This window comes from Euprymna scolopes, chromosome 6, assembly GCF_053919585.1.
Source record: "Euprymna scolopes isolate OS-2025 chromosome 6, ASM5391958v1, whole genome shotgun sequence".
Taxonomy (NCBI): domain Eukaryota; kingdom Metazoa; phylum Mollusca; class Cephalopoda; order Sepiida; family Sepiolidae; genus Euprymna; species Euprymna scolopes.
Window position 1 is genome coordinate 127969771 of NC_136487.1, and position 23004 is coordinate 127992774.

The window sequence follows — 23004 nt, forward strand, 5'->3', positions numbered from 1 at the left end:
TGGTGCTAATGCACTTACTGATCTGCACTATTTTTTAAATCGTATTTCCAAGTTTAATTAAAGTTTTATGTTTTTAAATCAATTGTAAAGTTAAAGTACAGAATAGGTACAAAAACCCTCCCCATGTTAAGAATGGCTTTTTAAATAATAACGTTATTATTTCATCCAAAAGATTATTTATGATTAAAATGATGGATGCAAGTCTAGAAATCAACCTTGTTAAAAGAAAAAAAAAAAAAAGAAACGGAAAAATTTCTCTGCTGTACATGCCATCACTGAATGGAAGTGTCATAGTCCAAAAATTATGTAAATTGATGTTTTTTAAATGAAGAAAATTTAATGACCAAAGGCTAAACTTGAATATTTTCTTTTTGTATTATTTTTTTTAACTGCTGATAAATAAAATAATTATTCATTTAATGTAACTATAATTAAAAAAAAAAAAGTTGAGAGAGGAGATAATTAAGTTTTGTTCCGTGACGAACGTAATTCAAAATGTCGGACAAAATTTATTCCCCCATCTATACTTTATCGAAAACAGTTTTTCATTACCTCATTTTTCATTACAAAAATTATGTTACTATTTGCGACAAAATCATGTAGGTATTGTTTGTTTTATTTGAAATTCAATATTTTTATCCTTATTATAATTATAGAAGCACCGACCAACTTTTTTTTATGTAAACTACTGTTACAATATTTTTTGTCCATTTGCTTATTTAAAAAAAAAAAAAAGATACAAGTACAAAAAACAATGAAACAAGATTTTTGTTTCATGTGACTTCCGAACTTCAAACTTTTTTATATATATATATATATATATATATATATATATATATATATTATGGGTTTGTATTACTGTACACATAGATTCGAAAAAGTTGTAAACAAACAAATATATAACAAATAAATGTTATCAAAGGCAAGATAAGTTACTTTTCTGCCAAACTGGGTATATTTTTTGTGTTTTTATTCAATGTAACATATTTATTCAGCTCGAAAAACATACAGTGTTTACCGATGTATTCGAAAATTCAAGATGGCGTCTCACATCCTCTTTAACACCGTAAGTTTGGAAAAAGTTGTTATAAATAAAAAAACTAGAGAAAATACTATTAAAAACCCGCCGAATATATGTCAACCTATGTCACGGTAACATATATTGAGCGAGTTTTTAACAGTATTTTATCCGGTTTTTTATTTATAACATCTTTTCCCAAACTTACCGTGTTAAAGAGAGAATCAGACGCCATCTTGAATTTTCGAATACATCGGTAAACACTGTATGTTTTTCGAGCTGAATAAATATGTTACATTGAATAAAAACACGAAAAATATATCCAGTTTGGTAGAAAAGTAACTTATCTTGCCTTTGATAACATTTATTTGTTATATATTTGTTTTTTGACAACTTTTTCGAATCTATGTGTACAGTAATACAAACTATATATATATATATATATATATGCACATAAAGTTATGAACAGTACATAGGGCCTGAGCAAAGCCGGGCTGAACTGCTAGTAGTACATACAACAGTAAATTTTCTAATTTTCAAGTGGTCATAATCTGGTTGGCAATTGTGCTACCAAAATAAATTTGGTATCACAGTGTTTGTTTTGCAAAGATCTATGTGTCCATAATAAAGTTTAGACGTGTTGAAAATAAAATTTTCGTTTGGGGATACCTAATTAAAACATAATTTATAAATTCTGGGGGGAAAAAAAAAATTCCCAGCAACATTGACAGGTTTATGGCTGCCCTTGACGCTCAGCATCTGCTTTGCATCAACTCCATATCACACTTTGGAACCTCTGGCACTTGGGAGCATGGTAGACCAAGGAAGACCTGGCTTCAGTGCATAAGAAATGATTTGGTTGCATGCAATATGACTATCAATGATTTTTATTTAACTACACATGGAAAGCTGTCATGTGAGGCGTTGCCTGGTACGAGAGTTTGGGATACAAAAATTAGATGATGATTCCATTCGACAAACTAAAACTCCTTTTGCTTTTTTGCACAATTTAATTCAAAATTTGGCAAAAAGTAAAATGAGTTTTAATTTGTCATGCATAAAAAAGAGGGCAGAAATTTACACTGAAAATAATACAGGGACACATGTTCAGTTTCACTTGTTGGCACATTTACAGCATCTCCTGGAAGAGTCTATTACAAGTGTTATGTAGCTGCCAGGCAACGCCGGTTAGAAAATAATTATTCAGAGTTGGGTTTATCTATCTTTTTATATATATATGTATATCCTTTTATCTGTCTAGCTGAAGAATAACAATCATGAAAAACGGTAAAGTTAGCAAACTTTGCAGGTGCAAGGAAAGGTCGGGGTGTCACGATTTGACAAAAATCAAACTTTATGACCGACCTAAGCTTGTACCAGAAATTAGGTAAATGGGGGCCAGATCTGACTTGTCAAAAGTTCCGGTTTGGGGAAATTTAGTTCATTTTAATTGAGTTGATTCCTAGACACGAAAGAGGCGATGTGAGAATCAATGTCTCCTTAAAACGGGGTGACGGTTTGTTCCACTCTAGTCTGCTAAGATAATACCTGTGGAATGGATTAAATAAATAAAATAAAAACAACCATCATCTTGTGTTCGTTTGGCATACGTTTGTCTTTGGTTTGCAGAATCAACTCCCAAGATGATCGATGAAGAGTCCTCTACAGCCAAGCAGAGCCAAGTATTTTGTCACATTATGTATTATTGTCATATGTAATTCACACTTCTAGACGGTCATGGCTTGATAAATACCGTCCGTAAACAAGGTAGTTAAATAAGAGAAGTTAGAGAACACACCCAGCTAGATAAGTAGATAAGATCATTCCTTGCATTTCATAAAACAATACACGGTTCAGATGTGATACTATGGACTATCCTCGTCTCCACAGCCAAGACCCCAAAGAATGTTATGAAATTGATTCACAAGTAGAAAAACTGATGAGGAAGCAAGATAAATGGGCGACAATGCTGAAGCCAAAGAATTTATTGGAATTCTTCGACAGGTTGACGCCTTGGTCGTTAGTTGTATTATATCTCTGATCTAGTTTGGAGTGTTTGGATTAACTTCAGTCCCAGCACTCGGACTTAGGGTTAGTTATGCTCTGCTCTGACTTGATCAAGGGCAGGGGAGTCCAATATTAGAAATGTGCCACCCAATTATATCCCATCAAATGTTAAACCCATGGGGTCAGAGATCTTCATATGATACCAAGTCGGCAAGAATGACAGTTAATAGAAAACATAAAAATTCAAGAAAAATGGAAAAGAGCACACAAAATTCAGAGAATCGAGTTTTATCTTTTTTTTTTTTTTTTTTTTTTTTTTCAGGTTCTAAGTTTTATTTTCTTTAGAAAAATTAATAACTCGATGATGCTGCAACAAAAGTAATATCGAAAGAAGAATATGAAAAAAAGAACGTCTTTCAAATTCTCAATATCAGGAAGGTCCATCGGTAACTAAAGTTCATAGGAAGACCCAGCAGGGCTAAAATTTACAAGAAGGCCCCTCTGGCTAAAGTTCACAGGAAGACCCAACGGGCTTAAATTTGTAAGACTGAAACAATTAATGACTTTGTCAGTAAAATTTGTTGCGCGAAGTATCGTTGCAAGATGGAATACACTGTGTGGGTTGACCATATTACATGAGTATATTAATTTCAAAGTCATCAAATATAATACAGGAATTTCTTTTGTTTGAAGAGAGAGATACATAAGGAATAGTAATGAGGCACCAACCTGTTCCATTGAATAAATCCACGTGGGAGACATTAATCCATTATATATATATATATATATATATATAGTTCATGGAAGGCATGCTTCTCCGGGTAAATCTGGTTCACTTTGTAAACTCAGTCCAACAGGATTCCTGGTGCAAAACAATGAAATTTGATTTTCACGAATGTTTGATGGCCCTCGTGGGGAGTCACGTTTATTGCTTCAAGGTGCAATGAAACCATTTCTTTACTCTATTTGGATTGAAGATATTGTTCCATATCTCTCCCTCCTCTTTCTATAGTCTCAGTACTCTTAACTGATGGCCTTGTGTCATCCAGTTAGGTAGCCAACATCTTCATGATTACATACATGGCCGTTCTGTGTTTTTCTTAACCATGATATCCAGCTGGTGTGTATAAGTGTCCCTTCACAACTGATACAATCAAAGAAGTAGTAAATTCTCTTTTTTTTATTCGGACAGTACGTGGCATGGAGGTCACCCTTGCACATGTCAATCAAACTAATAAAGGTTGCTGATTGGCCAAACCCTGCCTGCATGTTTTCATTCCCTTTTTTTGTTTACGTGCCAAGAATGTTCCTTCCCATAGTGACATGTCTGCGTTTTTACGGATTACTTGGCTTGCCAGGTGCGAGAATGCGACAGTTGTTAGTTTCTGGATGGTAGGATGGTGATGGGTTGAGAAGAGATTGATCTAGTCCGTTTCATTGACCGGCTGAGTTATTGACATCTAGAATTTCCGGTCAAAGGTGGATATATTAAGGAGATAGTGCAGATGAATCAGAGTTCTAATTAGGGAAGATTGAGGTATGAGGAGGTTGAGGGATTAACACAAGACAGTTGTTTGAGAAGATGTGGCAGATTAGGTCAATGACTGATTTTGATACACAAAATGATCTGTTCTTTTTGATGAATTTGAAAGACTTGAATTTAATTCGGATGTGAACAACATGCATATACAGGGTGTTCACAAAGTCTGGCTACATTATGTAGCCAGACTTAGTAGGCACCCTGTAGATTATGTAGCCAGACATAGTGGGCACCCTGTATGTAGATCATGTAGCGAGACATAGTGGGCACCCTGTATGTAGATCATGTAGCGAGACATAGTGGGCACCCTGTATGTAGATCATGTAGCGAGACATAGTGGGCACCCTGTATGTAGATCATGTAGCGAGACATAGTGGGCACCCTGTATGTAGATCATGTAGCCAGACATAGTGGGCACCCTGTATGTAGATCATGTAGCCAGACATAGTGGGCACTCTGAAGATCATGTAGCAGGACTTAGTGGGCACCCTGTAGATTATGTAGCCAGACATAGTGGCCACTCTGTATATACCTGTTACCACCAAATCCAAAATATGTTTGTATTTTTATTGTGATTCTGCCTTTGTTTTGGACACAATTTGTACATCAGTGCATCTGACCATGGCAATCTTCAATTACACCACAGCCGTAACAAGATGAAAAGAAAATCACAACACAAACGTTTGGGATGGGGTGGGGGGTGGGGGCAAACAATCATCTAAAAGTTGGCATGGTTTTGCATAGAGAACCTGATCAAGAAAGAATCTCTTCTCTGCTTCAGTTAAAATTGGCAGTGAAACAGTCTCTTCCTGATGCACGAGTAAATAATAGATAAGGGTTATTCCAGCCCAATTCATCCAGCCCCGACACACCTCCTCTTGGATTTTTTTCATATTTAAACCATACAAACTTTGGGTCAAAACGAAGAGAAATCTGCAATTTCAGCCCAGTTGGATTTTAGGAACATATTTTTTTTCACAGTCGGTTTCGGCCTGGAAATCAAAAATTGCTATCTCATGACGTAGAATTTTCGACCCCCAGCGTTTTACAAAATTTGCATTTTTGTTGCAAAGAATAAAGCTCTGGAGCTAAATATTCACACAGATAAGGTTTTGAGGGCAAGGAATCCAGAAATCATGGTTAGAAAGATGGCAAATGAGATGAAGTACCTTATTTTTACCATTTTAGGTGGTACCGCAGCACTTTTTTAGAGCTTGTTTGGGGCGATATTTTGTTGAGAAAAAAATATAACTGTGGTGCTTTGCCAGACTTCTCCTTTGGATTTTTAAAGTGACTTTGGGTTGGAAATTACAAAAATCAAATAAAACCTTTCGGCATATTTGACATTTCCAGACACTAAAGCCTCAAAATTGGCATTTTTATAAAAAGTTAAGGACTTTTTGGTGAATTTGGCAACAATCTAATCTTAAGCTATGATCAATATCTAGAGCTGAAAAAGGACTTGGATCGACCCATTAGAGCCCATTTTCATGATAGAATGTCAAATTACATCATATAAAAGGATATGCACCCCTACTTCACAGTCAAAATGGACAAAAAATAGTCGAAAATAAAAGATTTTTGACACACATATGGACATTTGGACAGCAATTTTAATTATGTACAAGTTTTGGACATTTGAGTTTTTCAAAAAAACAACTTTTGGCCATTATCTTTTGATTTGCAGATAGCAACAGCTTAAAATTTAGAGGAAAGATGTAAGGTAACATTCAGATATGAATGAAGTCACATTTTCATTTGAAGCATAACATTCTGCTCATTATCATGCTGACCCTCTCTTTCCTTTTCTCTTTTATGATCTAACTAAAAATGTGCAGTAGAATAGCACTGATCATGATAACAGTATTCTTTAATTTGTATGTGTTCATGAATTGTGACTAGGGGTAGTGTAGAGTCGACTCAGTTTACCAAAAAGTCAGTGGGAATAAGATATTGTGCTTTTTATTTATACCTTCAGGCACACATCATCCAATCGTGCCATGCAGTTCATAATTTTTGGACAGTTGGATCATGGTTTCTAAACCATTAAATCAGCAAATCCTTTCAATTAATGCATTTAAGCTGTTCAGAATCATGTCCACCTGAGTAATCAAGTTTGAGTGTCAGAGCAAATTCCTCTATGATATGATACCTGAATAATGTCCTATGCTTCTTTTTTCAAATGTTGATTTAAATGTTCTTTTTCTTGTTCAGTTTCACTCAAAAGACACTACATTGACTTCAGTTCTGATTGTTTCATGTTGATTCAAATGGATATACTTTTTCTTGATCAGTTTCACTCAAAATGACATTACTTTAGTTGTGAAGTAGAGAATTCATGCTATGATTTTTTGCTGTTATGTTTTTGATTGATCAATTTTGTTCTGTTTCTGGTGATACATTTTCAACACAGTTTGTTCAGAGTTATTACCTGAGCGTGATGTTAAATACTGTCAAAGACAAACAGGGAAGTCAACATTTGTGGCTCTCAAAAACATCATCATAATATATAAAAGCCAAAAATCTGTGTATATGTATGTATGTATGTATGTATGTATGTATGTTTGTTTGTAACGCTAAAACTTTTGACAGACACAACCAAAGTTGACAAATTAGGTATCATATTGCACCTTGATCACCCGGATGACAAATATCGAAATTTCACGTCAAACGGACCAGTAGAAGGGGGTCAACTGATCGTTTTTCTCCCAGGGGGGCCCCCAAAAAAACCTGTCATTTTAACGTTATTCATTACGTGTCACGTGACGTGACGTCAGCTCAGTAAAATGTCGGCTGCGGCTAAGTTACATTCAAGCTACCTTCGAGGAGTAATTGATACTATAACACAGTTAAATATTAGTTTTCGACTCGAACCGTTATTACCAATGGATTTATCGCACTCCAAAAAGCAAAATCCCAAAATTACACGAAAATTGACGTAGGGTAAATGTTTTTATTTTTGCTTGAAGTTTTTTGCCGGCGAAGGTGATTTTGCTCTTTGTAAAACATGTAAACAAAGCTTTAGCCATTTTGTTTATACTTTCTAACTCTGTTAAACTTGAAGGGGGAGGGGTGGGTATCAGTATAAGGCCGCTTATGTAAACGAAAATTAGGTCGCGTGCACAGTTTTCCAAAGCACACTTTCTCTCTCTCTCGCGCCGTCTTTCTCTCTCTCTCTCACCCTCTTCTCTCTCTCTACCACTTTCCTAACTCTCTCTATCACCATATTTCTCTCTCTCACTCTCTTCTCTCTCTCTAGACCTCTTTCTCTCTCTCTCACCCTCTTTATCTACTCTCTCTCTCTCACCCTCTTTCCCTTCTATCTATATTAGCACTTATCAAGGCCAATAGGCAACTCAAGGATGAGAGTTCAAACGTGCACAGTAGTGAAATTTGGGAAAGAGGATGGAACTTTCTCTTCTGCCTCTCTCTCACACTCTTTATCTTCTCTCTCTCTCTCTCTCACCCTGTTTCTCTTCTCTCTATATTAGCACTTATCAAGGCCAATAGGCAACTCGAGGATCAACACGACGATGAGAGTTCAAACGTGCACAGTATTCAAATTTGGGAAAGAAGATGGAACAACTTTCTCTTCTGCCTCTCTCTCACACTCTTTATCTTCTCTCTCTCTCTCTCTCTCTCACCCTGTTTCTCTTCTCTCTATATTAGCACTTATCAAGGCCAATAGGCAACTCGAGGATTAACTCGACGATGAGAGTTCAAACGTGCACAGTATTCAAATTTGGGAAAGAGGATGGAACAACTTTCTCTTCTGCCTCTCTCTCACACTCTTTATCTTCTCTCTCTCTCTCTCACCCTGAAAGATTCCTCTCCCCTAAGAATAAAACATATGTTCAATATCTGCTTTTATTTTTTCATTGTTTATACGGTCCCGGGCAACGCCGGGTAGCCCTGCTAGTGATATATATTTGTAAAGGGTAATCTTCAGCATAGAAACACTTTCACATGAAACCCTTTTTGATAAATGGGTGTGTCTCTTTAGCTAGTTATGATAGTCTCATAGTTATATTTCATCGCTGCTATGATTAATTTTCTTCTCTTTCAGGCTATTTACTTGTTGCATTGATCTAATAATGCATTCTTTGGTGTGAACTTCTAAGTTTGTCAATAATCCAAGTTTGTTTCCTGTCACTTTTTTATGGTTTCTTACTAAATTATTACCTCAAGGCATAATAATGGTTAAAATAGAATTTCTTATACCCCAGAATTGCAGTTCTGTAGCACCTTGAAATACATACAGTTGAATTTCACACTTTAGAAATTCTTTTTTCATTATCAAATTTGAATGGTCAGAAACTAAGAAGATAAATATTACTTTTTGCAAATTTCATTTCTTTGATTACAGTGCCTTTGTTTCTGATCAAGAATGTGCTACTGTTACATTATTTGTGTATTATACTGTCTGTAAATCTCTTAATGTTGCAGTTGAGTATTGCATATTCTGCTCATTGTGAATTATTATAATTTTTATTATCAGATTGTAATAATTATTCCAGAGCAATAAATTAAGAATGTCTTCTGAATCAAGGAAACGAGAGGGAGGATATACATCATCCATGACAAGTGCTCCTCAATGTTCGTTTGGATTACTAATGAAGAGTGCATGTCACCACAATCTGAAGCCATTTTCAACACCAATAACTGCATTAGAGCATGATGTAGGAACTGTGCTCAAATTAAGAGCTGGTGTCACACTCACTGATGAAACTGTTGCTAACATTTGCAGGTACCACGAATTACATTTGGGGCATTACTTTGAGAAAAAATATACAAAGTGCTGCAACATCTTTTTGAAGCACAAAAAGAAGGTAGAGAGTGATCGTGCTTTTGAGTTAGACATGGCTGAGATGCTAAAGCAGAAGGGCTACCATGTTGTTCCTGGCTGGAAACTTTGCCGTCACTGTGAAGCAGCTGCCAAGAAGTTAGAAGATCCAAGTGAAACAGAAGAAAGTGATAATCAAGACCTTGAAAATGAGTCGCAAATTGAGCAAAAGAGAGAGAAACTGAATGACAGTCTACTGATGTTTGATATATCCCCTATAAAAACCGGTAGAATGCAGAAGCGCACAAAAATCAATATTGTCAGAGAGAAATTAGAAAGAAGCTATGAAATGCAAGTAGAGGCAGCTGCCAAAGTCCTTAACATCTCTAGCCCTGAATTAGGAAGCCCTATTAGCAGCCAAACGAGTCAAACGGATTTAGTGGCAAAGGCAAAGGATGATGATCGTTTGTTGGATGCAATGAAGGCCAAACTTGAGAATAAAGAAATGAAAACCAGTGAGAGGATCCAGTTGATGACTTTAGCTCCGGAAAGTTGGTCTCGAAAAAAGGTGTCTGAATATTTCAATATCTCTGAATATATAGTACGTGAAGCACGGCAACTGAAAAAGGATCGAGGTATTCTTTCATTGCCACAGAAGAAGGGGAGAGGTCTCTCAAAAGAGGTTATCAATTCTGTCTTGGCTTTCTATGAGGACGATGAATTTTCATGGTTAATGCCTCGAGCGAAAGATTTTGTGAGCATCGGTAACAAAGTTCATGTCCAGAAACGGCTGCTATTATGCAATCTTAAGGAGCTTTATGTAGCTTACAAAGAAAGCTATCCTGAACACAAAATAGGTCTTTCAAAGTTCTGTGAGCTCCGTCCAAAATGGTGTGTCACCGTCTTGACATCAGGTTCTCATTCAGTTTGTGTTTGCACCCACCATCAAAACAGCAAATTGCTTGTTGACTGCTTTGTTTTAACTGTCAAGACTCAGCTCAGAAGGAAAGCTGAAGAATCCAGAGATGAGAGTGCTGCTAATGTACCAACTGAAAATCCCAATTTTAATATCACTTACAAAGATTTGATGGCCTTGGTAGTTTGCGACACCGATAGTCTTGAATGTATGGTCCACCGTTGTCCTAAATGCCCAGGTTTCCCTGCTCTAGAGAAGTATATCAGAGATAAATTTACTGAATTGGAAATTGACAGTGAGATGTTATATAATCAGTGGGAGAGTGTGGATAGGACAATGCTATGGACACAGATGGCTGATGTAGATGACTTCATAGAGATGTTGGTATACAATGTTGATAATCTAATGACCCATTCTTTCACAGCAAAGAGCCAAGCTCAGTATCTAAAAAAGAGAAGAAATAACTGAGACCGAATGTATCCTTTTCCTGGACTTTGCGGAAAATTATCACTATGTGGTGCAAGATGAGATCCAGGGATATCACTAAAACAAAGACCAGTGTACCATGCATCCAGTGGTAATTTATTACAAAGATAACAATGGAAAACTTCAACAGATCTCATTATGCATCATTTCAGATGACCTTGAGCATGACACCTGTTTTGTTCATGAACTGCAAAGAATGGTGATGTTGTATATCAAAGAGAAATTTCCCTGGATCAAGAGTGTAGAGTACTTCAGCGATGGCTGTACTGGCCAATATAAAAACTTCAAAGCATTTCTTAACCTTTGCCATCACTCATCAGATTTTGGAATTGATGCAACTTGGGCATTTTTTGCAACTAGCCATGGTAAATCACCCTGTGATGGAATTGGTGGGGCTGTCAAACGCAAAGTTCTCCGTGCCAGCTTGCAAAGGCCAATAAAAGACCAAATACTCACCTTTCATGCTGTTGCAGATTTTTGCAGATCATCGATCACTGGTATCATGTTTCTAAAGAAGACATGGTTTCAGTTCGAGAGAAACTTCAAATGAGATATAAACTGGGAGATACTGTGCCTGGTACAAGGAGCTGTCACTATTTCAAACCAGCTTCTCAGTTTACTATTCAGGGCAAGCAACTGAGTGCTGACACAACGATCTTTATCGATCATTCTTTCCTGGACATGCCTGTGCCATTAGATGAAACTCTGGAGTTGCTCAAATGCAATGACTACATTACTTGCATTTTTGATGGATATTGGTGGTTAGCATTGATTGAGAGTGTCAACAGGGAAGAGAAAGATCTTACTTGCAACTTCCTGCATCCACATGGACCATCACATCAATTCCACTGGCCAACTAATAGGGATCGAGGCTATATTCCACTAAGCAAGGTCGTTATGAGAGTGCAGACCCCAAGTATTTCAGTGAATGGTAGAACATATTTCATCACCAAGGAGGAGAAAAATAAGACTCAGGACTATTTTGACAGATTAAGTCGATAGTTGGAGTTATAACAAATGTCTGTTTTATATTTGTTTGACAGTTTTTCTTACGATAAACTAGATTATGCATCAGTCTTTTATTTTCGACTATTTTTTGTCCATATCCTTTTATATGATATAATTTGACATTCTATCATGAAAATGGGCTCTAATGGGTCGATCCAAGTCCTTTTTCAGCTCTAGATATTGATCATAGCTTAAGATTAGATTGTTGCCAAATTCACCAAAAAGTCCTTAACTTTTTATAAAAATGCCAATTTTGAGGCTTTAGTGTCTGGAAATGTCAAATATGCCGAAAGGTTTTATTTGATTTTTGTAATTTCCAACCCAAAGTCACTTTAAAAATCCAAAGGAGAAGTCTGGCAAAGCACCACAGTTATATTTTTTTCTCAACAAAATATCGCCCCAAACAAGCTCTAAAAAAGTGCTGCGGTACCACCTAAAATGGTAAAAATAAGGTACTTCATCTCATTTGCCATCTTTCTAACCATGATTTCTGGATTCCTTGCCCTCAAAACCTTATCTGTGTGAATATTTAGCTCCAGAGCTTTATTCTTTGCAACAAAAATGCAAATTTTGTAAAACGCTGGGGGTCGAAAATTCTACGTCATGAGATAGCAATTTTTGATTTCCAGGCCGAAACTGACTGTCAAAAAAAATATGTTCCTCAAATCCAACTGGGCTGAAATTGCAGATTTCTCTTAGTTTTAACCCAAAGTTTGTATGGTGTAAATATGAAAAAAATCCAAGAGGGGGTGTGTCGGGGCTGGATGAATTGGGCTGGAATAACCCATAAGGAGGAGGAGAGGTCATATAACCATTTGAATTTATTTCGTTTTTGATTTTTATTTCACAAAACTCTCTTTTCTTTGAAGGTTAAAATGGAGCATTATACAAAAGGTGAGGTGAGTGCTCTTGAAGAGATTGAAGAGCCTTGCTTTAAACTCCACGAACAGGCAGTTCACATGACGGTCAACTATGGCAGCAAAATTCGAAATCTCGTCAGTTTTGCATTAAAAAAAATGCAGGTAAGATCTATTTTATTTTATAACTAGCCTTACCCGCTAACTGGTGTTGCCTAGTAGAAGCGTACCCCCCCCCCCACTGTGAAAAAAAGTAAATTGTGAAAACGTTCTATTTACATTTAGTAAACTCACTCAGTCTCTTTTTCTCTATGTCTCTCTCTCTCTCTCTCTCTCTCTGAACACATTTAGAGAAAGAGATAGAGAGAAGCTTTTTATCTATATATATATATATATCGGATAACTAAACGGCAAATCTGCCATTGTTTAATTTTGGAAAAGTTGTATTTTTAAAATAAAAGAAATTATTTTTCATTTAAAACTCCTAACGTATATTATTCATTTGTTTACTTGTAAAAATGTTCAGTTTACGTTCAGTAAACTCACTCTGTTGCTTTTTCTGCGTGTCTGTCTCTCTCCGTTTGTCTATCTCTCTTTCTCTCTCTCTTTTGGTAAACACAGAGAGAGAGAGAGAGAGAAGCAATTAATTCTGAGTGGCTAAGTAAGCACTTTGTCCATCTATCATGTTTTGGTCGGTTTGATACTGTGGTCGAATGTAAACAAAAACACACACTCTCTCTCTCTCTCTCTCTCTCTCTCTCTCTCTCTCTGGCAAACACATTTAGTGGGGGAGAGAAAAGCACTTAATTCCGAACTTGCAAAAATGTTCTGTTTACGTTCAGTAAACTCACTTTGTCGCTTTTTTTCTGTGTCCTTCTGTCCGTCTCTCTCGTTTTCACTCTTGATGAACACATTTAGAGAGTTGGTTTCCACTTGAACATTTTCCTTTGCAATGACGACTATTGTGTGTTTTCGGGTCTGATGGAAACGAATACACTCGGGCTAGAATGTTGTTGTAAGAGGACTTGGTAAAGTGTGGGTGAAGTTTGAGCTACTTCCTCTGTAGACTAGGATGATGGTGAAGATGGCACTCCTCGGAATAAATGTAATGTTTTAATATTACAAAATAATGTGTATGTAATTGTGTTCTATAGCTAGATAACGTAATGGCTAATGGGTGTAAACATAATAATTTTTTATGTGCCATCTGTTGTTGTAAACCTACAGTAGTTTCATCCAATATACAAGAGATTAAAGTTAGCATAATTTACATATATTCCAAATGGAGATTTAGTATCTGTCTGATTTTGATGAATTATACATACAAAAATAGTTCTAGGAATTGGGGATGTTCAATGCTCTTGCTTGTCTATTTTCTACTCTTAGCTAACAGAGAGATTAGTAGGATATTTTTTTTGTGGAATGGTGCCTTTTTTTATTTTTATTGTTTTTAACAAAAATGATTTCTTTCAAATTACTAGAGCTTTATTTCCCCATTATTTTTTTATTCGCTTTGTGGCTTGATTTTATTTCTTTTTCTTCCTCTTTTGTGCTTTTTCTTTCTTTATCCTTATTTTTCTCTTTCACTTCATCTCCTAATCATGTTTTGCCTTCCTTTTTCTTCGCATGACAGTTCTCTCTGAAAATTTTAATGCTGGCATAGAGTTCCTATTTACTTGCCTCCTGACTAGGGCAAAGTTAAACACAAGATCGATTTTTGATGGGAAAATCCAAATCCCCAAAAACAAGATTAAAACTGGATTAAAATAAAAAAAATAATTAACATTTTCTGATGTTTCTACATTGCTCCAGACTTAAATTGTTCTAATCTTTTTATTTTTCAGGAACCAACAATAAAGGAAATTGTATGGACAGGAAGTGATTCTGCCATACCAAAGACTATCTCTTGTGTGGAAATTTTGAAAAAGAAAATCAAGGTATTAGGAATGTATTTTCCGTTTTCTTATGGTTCTAAGGACAAGCCTAAAGTGTGACTGGTACTAACGCTTCAATTTTGGGCCTTTGAAGAGTATGGAATTACCCAATACAAAACTGTCTTGCAATTACTTAGATAAGGCCTTCCATTATGATAGTATGTAATGCACACGCTGGAAAATCTACGTTATAAAATAGTTCACAATACGAAAATAATGGGGAAGTAGATAAACAGACACCAATAAAAAGATAGGTAAACCCATTGAACTCATCATGACAATTAGATGTTAAATTTTTGGTGGTTGAATCGCGATGGAGAGCATTAACTGAGAAAAAAAAACAATGTGGACAATTTTGGTTGTAAGCTGAGGATTTGAGGAGATGAAATGAAAGGATTTCTAGTCAAAAGTAGATATATTTAGGAGCCAGTTGTGAGAGAAGATGAAACAATATGGATCAAGCAGACGAAGAGACAAGTTGATTATTTCAACCAGACAACAGTAACTGGCTTCTACAAGCAAATAATCTCTGTTAAGTCTTAACCAATGTCTTGGATTTGGATGGGAGGTTTAGCTATGAAGAATGGACATTTATAATGATGCGACCCTCCAATATCACATACACCAATGTTTAACAAGTCAAGTTTACATACACACTGTGTCTGTTTTAAATATTAGTGCTTGTATCCTTATCGATCATCAATATTAGAGTTAGAGCGGCAAAAGAAACCCTCGGCACAAATATTGACACCGGCACAACACTCAGAAATCCAAACTTATCTGCTCTTTTCACAATTTTTACGCACCCTATTTTGCACATATGTGAAACTGCATTTATGTTTTTACTGCACAATACCAAATCTGGTGCTACCAAATCAGGCTGTCTGAAAATACTGGCTTTCTGACCGAAAGTGCACCAAATATTACCCGCGACTCTGAACCATCTGTAAATTTAATATTCCCTTGACGCTCTTTTGGAGTAAGTCGGCCTAGGGTTAATGCTGTACAACACACACTGTACCAAATGTGTGACCAGTTGGGAATGCTAGACACTATATGTGATCTACCTATGACTAGGATATACATGCAGCTTCTGAATTTGATATTCCTTGTAAAGTTATGGTATGTTTGTGTGTGTGTGTATATATATATATATATATATATATATACACACACACACACACACACACACACACACACCCACACTTTGGTCATCTGACAAGAACCTTAAGCAACGTTGAGCCAGGTTAGTACCAAATGGATGACCATTTGGGAATTCTAGGCGCTGTATGTGCTCTCCACTTATCTTGGCATTTGTTTCCAGTCGTCCTGTACATATACTTCACTTGCCACTGGTATTTAACAATGTCGACTGAGGAGAGGTGTGGTTAGAGATTACACACCTCCTACCACAAAAGTTTTATGCGCAGGGACCTCTACGTAGGTATCCATAGTCAGTAAAAGACTGTGTGTATAAGTGTTGGGACGATTGAGAATCAGAAAAATCAAATTTTGGTGGTATCGGAATCTGAAAAATTGGAGCCTAATTTCTGATTCCAAAACGATTCTCTTTAATTTTTTCTTGATGAAATGAAAAAACACAAAATTATTTATTAAAAGTTGTTCATTTACAACATGAAAGTAAAGACCATGGAATGGGTTGTAAATCCCACTCTCAAATTTAACATGATTCTTGGAGTCTTATTTATTGCTTCCATTCGTACATTACGGTAAGCCCTTTACCATATATTTGCTAAACATTTCAAGAAGTTCAAAAGATTTAAAATGCTCTGGACAAGGTTTTTCAATTTCGTTAGTGTTGTCTGGGCACTGTCGGTGTCTGCCATAATCTTCTGAAATAACGAATGTTTATGGTACTTCTTAGCTTTGGACACAAGTGAAAAATATAGATAAAAATCTTCAGAAGTTTTCCGATTAAAAAGGAAATTATATCTACATTTAAACTTTGACTCCTTTCCCAAAGAAGAATGAGATTCAGGCATTTATTAGTAGGGCTGTGACAACAGCATATTCTTTTCATTGTTTTGACTCTTGAGTATATATCTGTTAATATCTTATATGCTTTTATATAGACAGATGTGATTCTTGGTTAATTAAGTATGTCTAACTGTGTCGGATATATACTCGAGTCAAAAGAATGAAAAGAATATTCTGTTGTCACAGCCCTAGTTATTACTAGAACAGAACAAGAAAAGAGATGGGAAACAAATATGCAACAAATAAATGTTACCAAAGGCATAACTCTTCTACCTACCTGGATAAGTTTGTGATTTAAAGTGTGTTTTTAGTTCAAAACAAACTTCGTGTTCTCTATACGGTATAATCACATTGACACACCAGTTCCCGTCAGATCACCGAAGTTAAGCAACATTGAGCCTGGTCGTTGCTAAAATGGGTGACCAATTTGGCAATTCCAGGTGCTGTATGTAGGACATCGACACCTCCCTGCAAAAAGTTGCAAAAACCTAACGTCATCATCTCCCCTAATGGGGATATACATGTGACTGAGGACCGCTTGTGAATTTCATACTCCCATGAAACTTCCTCCTTCAGAGGAAGCCGGTTAAACCCAAATAGGGTTGGTGCTGACTGCACACACTAGTGTTCACTCTGTTGAGTTAGAACAAAAAATGGCTGTCCATAAGCCCTTTACAAGGATGCTTGAAAACTGTTCAAAATCAGAAAGACAAATACTGGTAGAAACACATCAAATGAATGTCGACAATCGGACAAAAATGTTATGTTCTACAAATATTTTGTTTCGCTTTTTGAACGATTAGACAAAATTAAAAGTCAGAATGGATCGGAAATGATAACCTTATGTTAAATTTATGTGCAAAACTGTTTTTCTACTTGAAATTCTAAAATAATTGTTTTTTTTTGTTTTTTTTCTTTCCGCCATATAATCATCATAAAAAAGTAGAATCACATTTTGGGGGAGTGATTTAGTTAAAGGTGTTGCTGCTTGTTAAGCTATAGTTGACAGATTGAATTTTTAAGTATATCCTTATAAGCAAAATCAATATTACCTTGTTAAAAAATATCTTTTCAACTTTTTTTTTATAAAACGAACAAAGTTGAATTATTTAAACAATAAAAGTTTAATAGAACAATATACTTTTTTTTTTTTTTTTTACGAAGGCTGTTTAAAAAAAAAACACCTGAAGAAATTAGAATGTTTATACGTCCAAGTATTAACATAAAATTTTATTGCATATTTAGAATTACACTTATAAAAAAAATACAAAAAAATTTTATGATGTACATACTCGTCACAAAACAAAGATGTCATATTCCAAAAATCACATGGGTTTGGCTAGTAACTTTTGTATTTGGCTAGTAAATGAAAATATTTAGTTGTCAAAGGTCAACTAAAGATAAATTTGTCCATTGAGCCCTGCTATCTCCCTTTCCACCAGCTTCTCCCATTCCTAATAGCTGCTGTAAATGTTTCGCCAGTAGCAATTGACTTCTTTTTACAAAATACACTAAAGCAGTTGTCTTACTCTATGAATTATCATAATTTTTGGATATATGACTTTTTTCGAGATGACAATAAGGTAAGTAATATTATTTTTGCTTAAAACGATAGATTTAAAAATTTAATCTGTTGACTATTGCTTACCAAGTACCAAGATGTTAATCTATCATCATTTATTTTTATTTTTTCTTTACACTAACGCAAATCAATTTAATAACTGACTAAATCTTTGCAAGAAAAATCATCAACATTTCTTCATAGAGGGAATGTAGAGAATCGTTAACAGATACCCGTCACAATATTATAAACGGTTTTCTCTAAACGGTAACATTATGTACCTATTTACTATGCCTCCCCACGGGACAGAGTTAGACACCAGGGTCGTTTTTTAACGTGGAGAAAAGGTACAAAAATAAAAATTGTCTCAGTCGTGAAGGATTTCTCCTCCACTGAAAGAGAACAAGAAATGGAAGTGCAGCATCTGAAGAACAGATGGGATTGGCTTTGTTAACTATTCTGTTCTTAAACTGTTTTCTTATTTTGCATACCAATCGCTGATTTGTTTTAATCATTTATGAAAATTTCAAATGGCATTAATGACAACCAAATGCAAATAAGGTTTGTTTTGAAACGGAAACAAATCTTGTCTCAGAATTGGCAATCAATTACAAGGAAAACCTTAGAGAAAATATTTAGAAAGATCTGCTGTTAATTTATTTTATTGCGGACTATTATCCTCATCTTTTTAGTTGTTGTTTCACAACGTTTCGGCCAACTATTCCTCTGGCTTTCGTCAGGTGGTAACCGTGACGGAATAGGAACTCCGAATCTCCTAACTGAATTCTCAGCAATCACTGCCATCTATAGTTGTTGTCGTCTCACCACGTTTTGGCCAAGTAAGCTTCTGGCCGGCTTTTGGTAGGATTGAAACTGCTATCTTCAGACAATGCTCACCTAGAACCATCCAATGCGCCACAGGCCCCTAGTGGTTTTAATCCCACCCAAAGCTGGCCAGAAACTTATTGGCTAAAACATGCTGAGACAACAACTATGGAAGGCAGTAATTACTGAGAATGCAGTTAGAAGATTTGGAGTTCCCATCCCATCGTGGTTACCACCTGATGAAGGCTAGAGGAATAGTTGATTGAAACATTGTAAAACAACAACTAAAAAAGATGAGGATAATAGTCAGCAATAAAATAAATTAATAAATAATACTCATCTCAATGAATTCCAATTAAATAATATATAGATCTACTCTTGTAATATACGCTCTTTTCCCAAGTGTATTTTTACGCTTTGCAAAATATGTGGACATTACATTGGGGGGGGGGGGTTACAGTCATTTGAATATTTTTAAACGGCATCAATCTTTTAACATAATTAACACACATTAAGTCATATGAAAAGATTATGGAGTTTACTGAACTCCATTAACTTCCTCTTTTGCTAGCACTACACAACTTATTTAAAATTGGTCCTATAATTTAAGAATGTGAAATGCAAGTTGATGATTTTTAAACATTTTGCCCAATTTCAACACTATTTGCAGCATCAATCATGCTGGCTAGCTGAATGCAGCAACAAAACGAATTTCCTTCCGGACAAAACCGTAAAGCACCAATGTTTTATTTTGAAGTTAGAATGACATCTGGCTTTCCCACAAAAATTGACAAGTGTCTCTTCCAACCAGACACTCCACCACTTTTTAAAATAAGTTTTGTATTTGAATTTATATAATAAATATGTTAATGAAAGTATAAAAATAAAATTATTGTAAACACAATTGAAATACTGAAGAGCAATAAAAGTGAAGAAACTGATGTTGCCTTGTCACCACGTTTGGTAGCGTTACACCGAAAATTAGGAAGTACATTAGCTGACTGTAAGCAAAATGGATACAACACTTTTATTTGCAATAGAATTTACACTAGTACTGTTAAGCCAGGCTTCTTTCCTGGCCTGCACCACACCCGAATACTGGCAGTGTTGAGTAAGGTTTCAAGAGCTGGTTAACTAATCATAATTTAACCATTTAATTTGTCTTCAATTAGTCTGACTACTGTTCTCATCTTGAGTGTTATCCACTAGGCACCCGTGGCATAACGGATAAAGTACTAGGTGAAATTCAGTTCTAAGTGACATATTTCTGGAGATTGAAAGTTCAATTATAATTGTGAATTATTAAAGGTTAGCAGGGGTATTCAGTGTTGCCCGAGTGTGGAGAGGTTTTATGGTAAAAGTATTGATCAACAGATCCCTAAAAAAAATGTTTCAAACCCCTCTAAAAAAAATGAAAAGAGCAGCGAGTACCCATGCAAGTGCAAAAAAAAAAAATTATATAATTGATTAACGAAGCCCTAAAAATAAAAATAACCGACCCCCTAATAAAAATGAAAATAGCAGATACCTGTGCAAACGCAAAAAAAAAAGTAGTAAGCAGATAAATAAATACCCAGGAGTATCCGTGCGAGCGCAAAAAAAAAAAAAAAATTGGCCGCAGTAGTCATGCTTGAATCTGTAATGCTAAGAGGAAAAGGAGGTGAAAGAAAGGAAACCGTCTAGTTGTCGCACCCACGGACAGGTTTTATGCGTACGTCGATGTCACGAGGTGTGAATGACTTTGCAAAAATGTTGATGCAAAAAGTGACCCCTCCTTGTAGAAAACAGCTCAGTTGACAATGAAAGAATGAATGTTTTTGGCCAATTTTTGAATATTTGTCATCTGAGAGACTGAGCTTTCAAACGATACCTATTTTGTCATTGTTAGTCGTGTGTGTCGAAAGTTTGAGCGAGACCTACAAACATGCATACACACACACTAACAGACAGGTGAGATTTATATAATAGATGTCTACCTGGTCGTGGTTGACAGAATGAGAGCATGCTTCCCCTAAAGGGTTCTGTTCAAAATTCCGTGCAGATTCTAGAATTCGACAAAGATTCCAGAGTTCGAGCAGGTGACGAGGGTTACATTGTCTGAAACGTTGTACGAATAACATATGATCCAAATCTTAGAAATTATCAATCCTTAATTTAAGATCGACTATTTGTGAACCAGAGAGCTCCATTAAAACCTTCCAGACAGTTATCATCTGCGTCCTCAGCTGTCCACTGATATGTCCATGGCACTCTGCCAGAGAGGTAGGGAGGATTACCTTGTCGATTAATACACTCTTATTGAGACCATCTGCAAACCATCAAAGACTCAGTTGGTTTTATCTTACTTTATTTGGTTGGCCTGAATATCAGAATTTTTATGTATGAAACCAATTTTTAAAATGATTTTTTAATTGAATTTAAAAAAAAAAATTTAATTTAATTTTTTTTTTTTTTTTTTTCTTTTCAGGGTTTGTATCAACTCAACAAAATAAGATATAAAAGGTAAGCACAAAGTTGTTAAATAAATTTTATTTAAATTCTAAAAGAGGCAGGACAAGATTTTTCTATTTAATGTTATAAAAATTGCATTAGGTACAAGCCCAGTTTACAACCTAATCTCTGGCAACTTCGCATGGGTATCTTCTAGCAGGTTACTTAAGCAGCTGAAACATGTCAAAGCAAAAACAGCCAGACAACTAATTCAAACCATAGCATCTCCCCTCTGTGTTAACATTTGGAAAAGGGGGGAGGCATGTTAAGTCATTTTCAATTTAAAAAAAAAATTCTTCAATAAATTTAATGTTTTTATTGAAATTTGTCATTTCTTGACAGCTGATTGGATAATTGCTTTGTCATGTCTGCTTATATAACCTGTCAGAAGATGTAGACACTAAGTTGCCTGGGATACGGTGTAAACTAAATACTTATTTACTGCATTGGTCCAGCATAGTTGGGTTTCATTATTCAAATTTCTTTTGTAAATATTTCCATTTTCTTTTTTCTTAATGTGATTAAGCTAAAAGTGAACGTGCTTTTGGATTTAATAAAAAGGAAGCAAAGCGCAAGAAAAAAAAAAAGAATCCCCCCCCCAAAAAAAAACCCGGTAAGGAACAATAACTCTTACTAGAAAAATAGGTTATTTCCCTTAGTATCAATCGCAAATTTAACTGATTGTTCTAAGGGCGGTAACTCTATTTTACTAAGACACATTCATTTTTTTTTTTTTTTTTTTTTTTCATAATATAATTGGGATGTTAAAACATTCGAGGAATTTTAAGGAAAAACGATGCATACAACTTTTTTTTTTTTTTTTACAAAAGAACAGATTATAGACAGATGTGTGTGGAAGAATAGATGTTGATGGTATGGCCATGTTAAAAGAATGGATGACACTTTTTGGGTTAGTGGAAATAGAACATTTGAGGAAGTGCGTTCTGTTTACAAGTGAAGGCTAAAGAAAAAAAACGTGAAGAAGTTATAACATTTTACTAGGGAGGGAGATGGATGAATAAAGACCTGGTCAGAGATAGGTTAGTTTGGATGTTATTTTCTTTATTATTATTTACTCCATACAAGGCAAATTATTACCGATACCTACAGAGTTACTTTGAGTTAAGCCCCATCTGTAAGTAGGGAGTTGAGAAGCTAGATATCTGTTTACATTACACTTGAATTTCTGCATGTTAGTACAGTTGGGGAAGCAGGGATTCCAATTTGTTTTCAAAAAACATCCAACACATGCCAATATGTACAATGAATGTTGAACTGAATATGATAAGCTGCTTTTTCTTTTAAGGTGTGACTATGTATAAATTGCTACATATTAGAAAACTGTTAGATTAAGTATTTTTTTTTTTTTAATTTTTGTCACCACTTATCAAGTCCCAGAGGCCACTCGAGGATAAGGGTTAATGAGTGTAGAGTAGTCAATGGGATATATCGTAGTAATTGTTTGTAGTGGAAAATTGGATTACAAGAAGATGGTTCAACAAAAATTTGTTTACATTGGACTTGAAGACAACTAAATTGTAGTCAGCTGGAAAGCAGGCAAACAGAAGAGAGTTCCACGAG

The 23004-nt window shown here is 35.4% G+C and overlaps 2 protein-coding genes across 4 annotated transcripts in view; one reads left to right on the forward strand and one right to left on the reverse strand.

Annotated features, from left to right (window-relative positions):
- LOC145277955 (monocarboxylate transporter 9-like) overlaps positions 1–23004 on the reverse strand; it is a 249000-nt gene that overhangs the window by 146275 nt on the left and 79721 nt on the right. The gene's annotated exons all lie outside the window — the stretch shown is intronic.
- LOC145277956 (ribonuclease P protein subunit p25-like protein) overlaps positions 1–23004 on the forward strand; it is a 64687-nt gene that overhangs the window by 18039 nt on the left and 23644 nt on the right. For all 3 annotated transcript variants that reach the window (XM_080130071.1, XM_080130069.1, XM_080130070.1), the window contains exons 2-4: positions 12628–12780; positions 14460–14552; positions 21401–21435. In XM_080130071.1, the coding sequence (XP_079986197.1) occupies positions 12634–12780; positions 14460–14552; positions 21401–21435 (275 nt within the window). In that variant the 5' untranslated portion in view covers positions 12628–12633. The remainder of the gene's footprint in view (positions 1–12627; positions 12781–14459; positions 14553–21400; positions 21436–23004) is intronic.